Genomic DNA, 12,015 nt, shown 5'->3' on the forward strand with positions numbered 1-12,015 from the left:
ATGGACTGCAGCATGCCAGGCTTCCCGGTTCATCACCAACTCCCGGAGTTTACTCAAACTCATGTCCATTGAATTGGTGATGCCATCCAACCGTCTCATCCTCTGTCATCCCCTTCTCCTCGCGCCTTCAATCTTTCCCAGCATCAGGGTCTTTTCAAATGAGTCAGTTCTTCAAATCAGGTGGCCAAAGTATTGGAGTTTCAGCTTCAAAATCAGTCCTTCCAATGAATATTCAGGACTGATTTCCTTTAGGATGGACTGGTTGGATCTTCTTAACAATCCAAGGGACTCTGAAGAGTCTTCTCCAACACCACAGTTCAAAAGCATCAATTCTTCGGTGCTCAGCTTTCTTTATAGTCCAACTCTCATATCCATACATGAGCACAGGAAAAACCATAGCCTTGACTAGATGGACCTTTGTTGGCAAAGTAATGTCTCTGTTTTTGAATATGCTATTCAGGTTGGTCATAACTTTCCTTCCAAGGAGTAAGCGTCTTTTAATTTCATGGCTGCAGTCACCATCTGCAGTGATTTTGGAGCCCCAAAAAATAAAGTCTGACACTGTTTCCACTGTTTCCCCATCTATTTCCCATGATGTGATGGGACCAGATGCCATGATCTTAGATTTCTGAATGTTGAGCCTTAGGCCAACTTTTTCACTCTCCTCTTTCAGTTTCATCAAGAGGCTCTTTGGTTCTTCTTCGATTTCCACCATAAGGGTGGTATCATCTGCCTATCTGAAGTTATTGATATTTCTCCCAGCAATCTTGATTCCGGCTTGTGCTTCCTCCAGCCCAGCATTTCTCATGATGTATATAAGTTAAATAAACAAGGTGACAATATACAGCCTTGACGTACTCCTTTCCCGATTTGGAATCTGTCTATTGTTCCATGTCCAGTTTTAACTGTTCCTTTCTGACCTGTATACAGATTTATCAGGACACAGGTTAGGTGGTCTTGTATTCCCATCTCTTTCAGAATTTTCCATAGTTTATTGTGATCCACACAGTCAAAGGCTTTGGCATATTCAGTAAAACAGAAGCAGATGTTTTTCTGGAACTCTCTTGCTTTTTCAATGATCCAGCAGATGTTGGCAATTTGATCTCTGGTTCCTCTGCCTTTTCTAAAACTAGCTTGAACATCTGGAAGTTCATGGTTCAAATATTGTTTAAGCCTGACTTGAAGAATTTTGAGCATTAATTTACTAGCATGTGCTGCTGCTACTGCTGCTAAGTCACTTCAGTCATGTCTGAAGGCAAGAGCACCCCACTCCAATACTTTTGCCTAGAAAATCCCATGGACAGAGGAGCCTGGTAGGCTGCAGTCCATGGGGTCGCAAAGAGTGGGATATGACTGAGTGACTTCCTTTTCACTTTTCACTTTCATGCATTGGAGAAGGCAATGGCAGGCAACACCAGTGTTCTTGCCTGGAGAATCCCAGGGACCAGGAAGCCTGGTGGGCTGCCGTCTATGGGGTTGCTAGCATGTGAGATGAGTGCAATTGTGCGGTAGTTTGATCATTCTTTGGTATTGCCTTTCTTAGGGATTGGTATGAAAACTGACCTTTTCCAGTCCTGTGGCCACTGCTGAGTTTTCCAAGTTTGCTGGTATATTGAGTGCAGCACTTTCACAGCATCATCTTTCAGGATTTGAAATAGCTCAACTGGAATTCCATCACCTCCTCTAGCTTTGTTTGTAGTGATGCTTCCTAAGGCCCATTTGACTTTGCATTCCAGGATGTCTGCCTCTACGTGAGTAATCACACTGTCATGATTACCTGGGTCATAAAGATATTTTTTATATAGCTACCTCCTCTTAATATCTTTGCTTCTGTAAGGTCCATACCATTTCTGTCCTTTATTGAGCCCATCTTTGCATGAAATGTTCCCTTGGTATCTCTAACTTTCTTGAAGAGATATCTAGTCTTTCCCATTCTATTGTTTTCCTCTATTTCTTTGCATTGGTCCCTGAGGGAGGCTTTGTTATCTCTCCTATTTCTTTGGAACTCTGCATTCAAATGGGTATAGCTTGCGTTTTTTCCTTTGCCTTTTACCTCTTTTCTGTACATAACTTCTATTCTATACATAACTTGTATAGAACATAACATAAGATATATAGAAGCTTCTCTTCTAGACATACCTATAATCATATTATATATAAAAGTTGTAAATTTCAACCCTAGAGTTTCAAACATAAAACCTAGTTACCCTTTTATGGGCTTCCCTTGTGGCTCAGCTGGTAAAGAATCTGCCCACAATGCAGCCAACCTGGGTTTGATCCCTGGGTTGGAAAGATCCCCTGGAGAAGGGAGAGGCTACCCACTCCAGTATTCTGGCGTGCAGAATTCCGTGGACTATATAGTCCATGGGTTGCAAACAGTCAGAGAAGACTGAGCGACTTTCACTTACACCCTTTTACTGTTGTGGTTCCCAGACCTTTCCAAAGAAATGTTTTTCCCCTTAATCATTTCAGCACCTTTCTGCCTTGGTCTGTATTTATTCTATTTCTTTCTTTATCTCTTGGGTAACAACCTCTATTTATTTTGCTCTTTTGACAGGTGATAGATAATCTAATTATGCACTTGAATTTCTTATGGATCCCACAAAGATAAATTGTTTGTGTCTCATTATGTATCGATTCATGGACAATTTGCAAAGCAGTTGGCCCAGAGAAATAGTTACTGCTGTTACAGTTCATTTAAAAGAGTTTTCAGCAGTGTAAAGATGTTATCATTTCAGAACTGATAGTCTTTTAGAGAGATAGACTTTCACACACACACACACATGCACATGCGCGCGCATGCCAAGCCTAACAATACTAAAAAAAGAATCATACTTAACATAGTTTCCTATAAAATATTTTTAGCTTTTCTTGGTAAGATCAACAAATCTCGTTAATTCTCATAGTTCACAGTTTGACAGTTTAGAAAATAAAATCTGTTTCTTTACATCACTGGGTTTTGTTGACTTCATATAAAGTTCAATAGATTATATAATATGAAGTGTACAAATAGGGTCTGTTAAGTGATTTTTCTACTGTCATAATTTACTTTGAAAATTCTCCTCTGATTATAGAAGTCTTCTGAAATAATTTATTCAAAACCACATAAAAAGATTAACCATTGAAAGCAATGGCTAATGGAGATTTTATTTACATTTTTACCAATATATTGTTTATAAAACAATGGCAGATTTTTAGTTTCAATTATTATGTCTTGAGGTAACAAAATGGCAATTCTACATGTAATGTTTTAAACAAAGATCCAAAGTTACTAGTTTGTGTGTCTTTTTATAAATTTTCTCATGGATGTTATCATATTACTAACATTTTCTTTTTTAATGAGTGTTAATTTTTATTAAAGACTTAGATTACATAGACATATTGGAAGCATATACAATATTTATTATATTCATTTCCAGGTGGAGCTAGTGGTAAAGAACCCACTTGCCAATGCAGGAGAAATAAGAGACATGGGCTCGATCCTTGGCTCAGGAAGATCCCCTGGAGAAGGGCATGGCAACCCACTCCAGTATTGTTGCCTGGAGAATCCCATGGTCAGAGGAGCCTGGGGGGCTACAGTTCATAGGGTCTCAAAGAATCAGACATGACTGAAGCAACGTAGCATTTAGCATGCACTTGAGAAAAGTTCACATATCTATCTCAACAAACTGCCCAAACTTTTTAGTTAACATAAGGTTTCCTCTTCCCTGAAAAAAGACCTTTAAACCACATTTCTAAATGCTTCTCAACTAGTTTAGTACTTGATTATATACTGTAATTTTTTAGCTCCTAGTTGTTATTTGGAGAAGGAGATGGCAACCCACTCCAGTATTCTTGCCTGGAGAATTCCATGGACAGAGGAGCCTGGCAGCCTACAGTCCATGGGGTCACAAAGAGTTGGACATGACTAATGGCTAACACATACAAGGTCCATGAGAGAAATAATTTCCAACTCCATCCAGTATAAGAGGGTTAGAGTGGTCAAACAGCAAACGTGAATACGGTGGCTTGGTTAGTTCCTTTGACACAGACACATTTGGTTGGCATTTTAGACAGAACTGCTGTAAAGATATGTATGCATTCCCATTTCTCAAAAACATTCTTGACTTCATTGTTTGCTTTTTCATCACTTTGGATATAGGAAATACTTTGCTGTCTGGTTTACTGCTAAAATGAGAATAATACAACTGATTCTTAGCTTTGGTGTAAGGGCGATACTACAGTAGAGACTGTGGCTGTGTGGTGAATACCACTTGAGAGTAAAGCTCAGTATGCCAAATGGGCAAATTATTTAAGCAAAGAAAGAAATATAGAATTATTTGGGAGTTCTCCGAAGTTTTATATCTTCAGAAATAATTAAAAAAATAAAGCTAGTGCAGGCCAAGACTGTGTGGGCCATATAAAATAGGTGTACCATCAATTTGCCACCTCTGGTCTGTAGTATATAACAATGAAAAGTGCTCATCAGCACTGTTTACACAATATGTTCATGATGAGGAACCAACTTTTCTTTTATAGTTAGAGGCTAAGCTTGCTCTTCAGCTATAAAGAACTGGTTAAGCAGGTTTCATTCATCAGAGCATTGTTAATTGCTTGGTTCCTAAGTCATGTCTGACTCTTGTGAACCCAGGGACTGTAACCCCATCCTACCAGCTCCTCTGTCCATGAGATTTCCTAAGCAACAATGCTGGAGAGGATTGCCATTTCTTTCTCCATAGGATCTTCCTGACCCAAATATCTAATATGCATATCCTGCATTGGCGGACAGATTCTTTACAACTGCACTACCAGGGAAGCCCCTTACCAGAGTATATGTTAAATTACTTGTTATCAATGCAGTGGGACTTGAAATGATCATGTGATAATTACTTTAAATTGTTTATAGCTTTACCTGTAGTTCCTTAATTTAAATATCTCCACTGCATGAGATGTGTATGTTGAAAAAATGTGTGTTATTCTTAATGAAAGATGACTAACAATGATGTTTCCAGGTTTAAGTTCAGTTCAGTTGCTTAGTCGTGTTCAACTCTTAGCGATTTTCAGGTTTAGTCCATCAATATGCTCAAAATTCTCCAAGCCAGGCTTCAGCAATACGTGAACCGTAACCTTCCAGATGTTCAAGCTGGTTTTAGAAAAGGCAGAGGAACCAGAGATCAAATTGCCAACATCCACTGGATCATCAAAAAAGCAAGAGATTTCCAGAAAAATATCTATTTCTGCTTTATTGACTATGCCTAAGCCTTTGACTGTGTGGATCACAATAAACTGTGGAAAATTCTGAAAGAGATGGGAATACCAGACCACCTGACCTGCCTCTTGAGAAACCTATATGCAGGTCAGGAAGCAACAGTTAGAACTGGACACGGAACAACAGACTGGTACCAAAAAGGAAAAGGAGTACGTCAAGGCTGTATATTGTCACCCTGCTTATTTGACTTATATGCAGAGTACATCATGAGAAACGCTGGACTGGAAGAAGAACAAACTGGAATCAAGATTGCCGGGAGAAATATCAATAACCTCAGATATGCAGATGACATCACCCTTATGGCAGAAAGTGAAGAGGAACTAAAGAGCCTCTTGATGAAAGTGAAAGAGGAGAGTGAAAAAGTTGGCTTAAAGCTCAACATTCAGAAAACGAAGATCATGGCATCTGGTCCCATCACTTCATGGGAAATAGATGGGGAAACAGTGGAAACAATGTCAGACTTTATTTTTTTGGGCTCAAAAATCACTACAGATGGTGACTGCAGCCATGAAATTAAAAGATGCTTACTCCTTGGAAGAAAAGTTATGACCAACCTAGATAGCATATTGAAAAGCAGAGACATTACTTTGCCAACAAAGATCCGTCTAGTCAAGGCTATGGTTTTTCCTGTGGTCATGTATGGATGTGAGAGTTGGACTGTGAAGAAAGCTGAGCGCTGAAGAATTGATGCTTTTGAACTGTAGTGTTGGAGAAGACTCCCGAGAGTCCCATGGACTGCAAGGAGATCCAACCAGTCCATTCTAAAGGAGATCAGCCCTGGGTGTTCTTTGGAAGGACTGATGCTAAAGCTGAAACTCCAGTACTTTGGCCACCTCATGCGAAGAGTTGACTCATTGGAAAAGACTCTGATGCTGGGAGGGATTGGGGGCAGGAGGAGAAGGGGACAACAGAGGATGAGATGGCTGGATGGCATCACTGACTTGATGGACATGAGTCTGGGTGAACTCCAGGAGTTGGTGATGGACAGGGAGGCCTGGCGTGCTGAGATTCATGGCATTGCAAAGAGTCAGACATGACTGAGCGATTGAACTGAACTGAACTGAAAGTCTTGGAAGGACTGATGCTAAAGCTGAAACTCCAGTACTTTGGCCACCTCATGCGAAGAGTTGACTCATTGGAAAAGACTCTGATGCTGGGAGGGATTGGGGGCAGAAAGGGATGACAGAGGATGAGATGGCTGGATGGCATCATGGACTCGATGGACATGAGTTTGAGTGAACTCCAGGAGTTGGTGATGGACAGGCAGGCCTGGCATGCTGCAATTCATGGAGTTGCAAAGAGTCAGACACGACTGAGCGACTGAACTGAACTGAACTGAACTGAAGCTATCTATAGCATAGAGTAGAAGCTTAGGGATTGTCCACAGGTTGAGTCATCAAGGAGAGTGTTTTGTTCTACATTTACCATACTCTTTTTATTGATATATAGGTTATATACGATCAGTTCACACATTTAGATGTTTAGGTCAATGCCTGTCTTACCTCCAAGCCACTTAATATGTAAGACAGTTCTGTTTCCCCAGAAAGTTCCCTGGGTCCTTTCAAAGTCAATATTCTCAATTTCCACTCACTTCTGGAAATCACTGATCTGAATTCTTGCACTGTATATTAATTTTGCATTTTCTATATTGTCAAATAAATGGAATCCTCGCCTTGCACTTAAAATAATTCTTCATTTGGCTTTGTGTCTGTGAGATATCCATGTTGTTGCTTTTGTTAGTAGCTCATTCATTTTATTGCAGATTGATATTCATTGTGCAGGTCTACCAGAATATATCAATTCTTGTCCCATTAGCATTTTTCTAATTACTGGGTATGATAAACAAGATTGCTATGAATATCTGTGTAGAAGTCTTTGTATGAACATATATTTTAATTCATTTTGAGTAGATGTAGGTATACCTTTGAGATACTGCAGGTGTGGTTCCAGAATAATGCAGTGAAGGAATATAACAATGAAGAAAGTCACATGAAATTTTTGGTTTCCTAGTGCATTATAGAAGTTATGTTTACAATATAGTCTATTAATTGTGCACTCAGTTCAGTTCAGTCACTCAGTTGTGTCCAACTCTTTGCGACCCTATGAATTGCAGCATGCCAGGGCTCCCTGTCCATCACCAACTCCCAGAGTCCACCCAGACCCATGTCCATTGAGTTGGTGATGCTATCCGACCATCTCATCCTCTGTCGTCCCCTTCTCCTCCTGCCCTCAATCTTTCCCAGCATCAGAATCTTTTCAAATGAGTCAGCTCTTCGCATCAGATGGCCAAAGTATTGGAGTTTCACCTTCAATATCAGTCCCACCAATGAACACCCAGGACTGATTTCCTTAGGATGGACTGGTTGGATTTCTTTGCAGTCCAAGGGACTCTCAGGAGTCTTCTCCAACACCACAGTTCAAAAGCATCAATTCTTCAGTGCTCAGCTTTCTTCACAGTCCAACTCTCACATCCATACATGACCACGAGAAAAACCATAGCCTTGATTAGGCAGACCTTTGTTGACAAAGTAATGTCTCTGCTTTTTAATATGCTGTCTAGGTTGGTCATAACTTTCCTTCCAAGGAGTAAGCATCTTTTAATTTCATGGCTGCAATCACCATCTGCAGTGATTTTGGAACCCAGAAAAATAAAGTCAGCCACTGTTTCCGCTGTTTCCTCATCTATTTGCCATTAAATGATGGGACTGGATGCCATGATCTTCATTTTCTGAATGTTGAGCTTTAGGCCAACTTTTTCACTCTCCCCTTTCACCTTCATCAAGTGACTCTTTAGTTCTTCACTTTCTGCCATAAGGGTGGTGTCATCTACATATCTGAGGTTATTGATATTTCTCCTGGCAATCTTGATTCCACCTTGTGCTTCTTCCAGCCCAGCGTTTCTCATGATGTACTCTGCATATAATAATCAGTAACATCTTCTGGCTCCACTTCTAAAGTTTTATTGTGATTTTTACCACATCTGAATTTACTTTCTTCAGTGAAATATTTGAGCCTCCAAATGTCGTCCATGAGGGTTGGCCACTTCCTTCAAATTCTTGTTGATGTTGATATTTTGACCTCTTCCCCTGAGTCGTGAATTTTTTTAATGGCATGTAGAATGTGAATCCTCTTCAGAACACTTTCAGTTGGTTCCAACTAGACCCATAAGAGGAATTAGTGTCTATAGCAGCTATAGCCTTAAGAAATGTATTTCTTAAATAATATGATTTGAATGTTGAAATGACTTCAAAGGATGCTGCTTTGGCAGATGTGAAAAATTTAATCCCGTTATATATCTCCATCAGAGCTCTTGGGTGACCAGGTGTATTATCAATGAGCAATAACATTTTCAAAGGAATCTTTTCTCTAAGCAGCAAGTCTCACAGTGGGCTTAAAATATTCAGTGATATTCAGTGAACTGTGTTATAAAGAAATGTGCTGTCATCCAGTCTTTTTTGTCCATTCATAGAGCACAGGCAGAGTAGATTTACCATAATTCTCAAGGGCCCTAGGATTTTGCAAACATTGAATGAACATTGACTTCAAGTCTCCAGCTACAGGATCCACTACAAAAAGAGTCAGACTATGCTTTGAAGCCAGACTTCTCCCTAACTTTGAAAGTCCTAGAGGGCATTTTCTTCCAGTATAAAGCTGTTTTGTCTACATTGAAAATCTGTTGTTTAGCATGTGTGCATGCTAAGTCATTTCAATCACATCTAACTCTTTGCAAAGCTATGGACTATAGCCTGCCAAGCTTCTCTGTCCAGGGGATTCTCCAGACAGGAGTATTGGAGTGGTTAGCCATTCTTTTCTCCAAGGGATCTTCCCAACCCAGGGATCGAACTGACATCTCTTAAGTCTCCTACATTGGCAGGCGGGTTCTTTATCACTAGTGCCACCTGGGAAGCCATTGTTTAGCATAGTCACCTTCATTAATTATCTTAGCTACATCTTCTTGATAACTTGCTACAGCTTCTGCGTTAGGACTTGCTGCAGCTTCTACATCAGGACTTGCTGCTTCACCTTACACTTTGATGTTATGGAGGCAGCTTCTTTCCTAAAACCTCATGAACCAACTTCTGCTAGCCTCAGACTATTCTTCTGCAGCCTCCTTACCTTTCTCCACATTCACAGAACTGAGGAGTGTTAGGGCCTTGTTCTGGAATAGGCTTTGGCTTAAGAAAATCATGTGACTGGTTTGATCTTCTATCCAGATCACTAACATATTCTCCATATCAGCTTAAGACTGTTTTGCATTCTTATCATTTGTGTATTCACTGGAGGAACACTCTTAATGTCCTTCAAGAACTTTAACTTTGTGTTCACAACTTGGCTAACTGTGCAGGTGTTCTAGCTTTTGGCCTGTCACAACTTTTACTATGCCTTTGCCCCTAAGCTTAATCATTTCCAGCTTTTGGTTTAAAGTGAGAGACATGTGGCTCTTCCTTTAACCTGAACAGTTAGAGGCTATTGTATGGTTATTAATTAGCTTAATTTTAATGTTGTTATGTCTCAGGGAATAGGGAGGCCTGTGGAGAGGTAGAGAGAAGAGGGAATGGCTGGTTAGTGGAGCAGTCAGAACACACAACATTTATATATTAAGCTTGCTGTTTGATAAGAGCACAGATTGTGGTGCCCTGAAACAATTACATGGAGAAGGCATGGCACCCCACTCCAGTACTCTTGCCTGGAAAATCCCATGGATGGAGGGGCCTGGTAGGCTGCAGTCCATGGGGTTGCGAAGAGCTGGACACAACTGAGCGACTTCCCTTTCACTTTTCACTTTCATGCATTGGAGAAGGAAATGGCAACCCACTCCAGTGTTCTTGCATGGAGAATCCCAGGGATGGGGGAGCCTGGTGGACTGCCGTCTATGGGGTCGCACAGAGTCGGACACGACTGAAGTGACTTAGCAGCAGCAGAAACAATTACAATAGTAGCATCAAAGAGCACTGATCAAAGATCACCATAAAAATATAATAATAATGAAAACGTTTAACATATTGCCAGAATTATCAGTATGACACAAGACATGAAGTGAGTAAATGCTGTTGGAAAATATTGCTGATAGTCTTGCTCAAAACATGGTTGTCATAAACCTTCACTTTATGAAACACACACACATATACACCCACCCACCCATAGTATCTGTAAAGCATGACAAAGTGAAACACAGTAAAATGCTGCTGCTGCTGCTGCTGCTGCTGCTGTGTCGCTTCAGTCGTGTCCGACTCTGTGCGACCCCATAGACGGCAGCCCACCAGGCTTCCCGTCCCTGGGATTCTCCAGGCAAGAACACTGGAGTGGGTTGCCATTTCCTTCTCCAATGCATGAAAGTGAAAAGTGAAAGTGAAGTCACTCAGTTGTGTCCAACTCTAGCGACCCCATGGACTGCAGCCTACCAGGCTCCTCCGTCCATGGGATTTTCTAGGCAAGAGTACTGGTATGCCTATATTCAGAAGTGAAATTGCTGGATGATACAAAGAATTGTCTTAACTTTATTGTTGAGAAACTGTTAAATTGTTTCACACTTTTCACTCCATCCACAATATGAGAGTTTCAGTTTCTCTACATCTCTCTACCAACACTTGTCAGTATTATCTGTCTTTTTAATTCCTGCCATTCTAAAGGATACAAAATCCTCTTTGTGCTTTTACTTCAATTTTCTTGAAAGTAAAGATGTTTAGCATCTTTTCATGTGCTTATTTGCAACTTTTGTGTTTGTGACATGAAGGTTAAAATCCTTTGCCTTATTTTTATTAAGTTGCTTATTTCCTCATTGTTGATCTCTTGATATATACTCTAAAGTGAAAGTGAAAGTTGCTCAGTTGTGTCCAACTCTTTTCGACCCCGTGGAATATACAGTCCATGGAATTCTCTAGGCTAGAATACTAGAGTGGGTAGACTTTTCCTTCTCCAGGGGATCTTCCCAACCCAGGGATTTAACCCAGGTCTCCTCCATTGCAGGTGGATTCTTTACCAGCTGAGCCACAACTCTATATTAGCCTTTGTTAAATACATATGTTGAAGATTTCCTCCCAGTCTGTAGCTTAGCTTGTCTTTCCATTTCCTGATAGTATATTTTGGAGAAGAGAAAGTTTTAATTGGTTTGTTTGGGAGAAGATACAGTTTTAATTGTTATACATCTCTGAAAATACTGAGTCTTCCATCAATCCATGGACATGGTAAGTCTCTTCATTTATTCAGACCTTTAATTTTGCTCCTTATTTGCTGCTCATTGTTTAATATTTATTAGTTTAATACTTTCATGTAGAGGTATGGAACATATTCTGATGGGGTACATATAAGGAAAAATTCTGAGTGAGCACATATCTTGTCAGATGTGACACAGATACAAAAAGTAGTGTGTAAAGATAAAGACGTAAAAGACTAACTAGTAATTGGTAAAGAAGTTTATGGCAGGAGTGTGAGAACTGTTCCTTAAAATAATAATGAGGACAAATGATCCTTTTCTCATTTTTGTCTTGTAGCTGAGTATAGTGAAAAGCTGAGTGGTAAGAATTTAGTAGTTGGTTAAAAAAACCACTATTTTCTGAAAAAATAGTCCTTAACAACAGGGTGGTACCCATATACATAGGCATTGAACAACTACTGACTGTATGAGGCTGGGGAAAGAGCTTGAGAACAGTGATAGCTTGAGTAATTTAGATAAGCAAGGTAAGCAAGATAAATACTTTTTCTCCCTTCAGGTTTAATCCAATTAAGACAGTTAAAGCCTGTTTCTATCTTTTCCATATCATAAGGAG

At 40.0% G+C, this 12,015-nt stretch overlaps 1 protein-coding gene across 1 annotated transcript in view; it reads right to left on the reverse strand.

Moving 5' to 3' along the window:
- The window catches only part of CISD1 (CDGSH iron sulfur domain 1), a 324,421-nt gene extending 318,320 nt beyond the window's left edge, over positions 1-6,101 (reverse strand). Inside the window, exon 1 of the mRNA XM_070780417.1 lies at positions 6,082-6,101. Coding sequence (XP_070636518.1) covers positions 6,082-6,086 — 5 coding nt within the window. The 5' untranslated portion in view covers positions 6,087-6,101. The remainder of the gene's footprint in view (positions 1-6,081) is intronic.
- Positions 6,102-12,015: the final 5,914 nt, after the last annotated feature.

The sequence above is a fragment of the Bos indicus genome, chromosome 26, assembly GCF_029378745.1.
Source record: "Bos indicus isolate NIAB-ARS_2022 breed Sahiwal x Tharparkar chromosome 26, NIAB-ARS_B.indTharparkar_mat_pri_1.0, whole genome shotgun sequence".
Lineage (NCBI taxonomy): Eukaryota > Metazoa > Chordata > Mammalia > Artiodactyla > Bovidae > Bos > Bos indicus.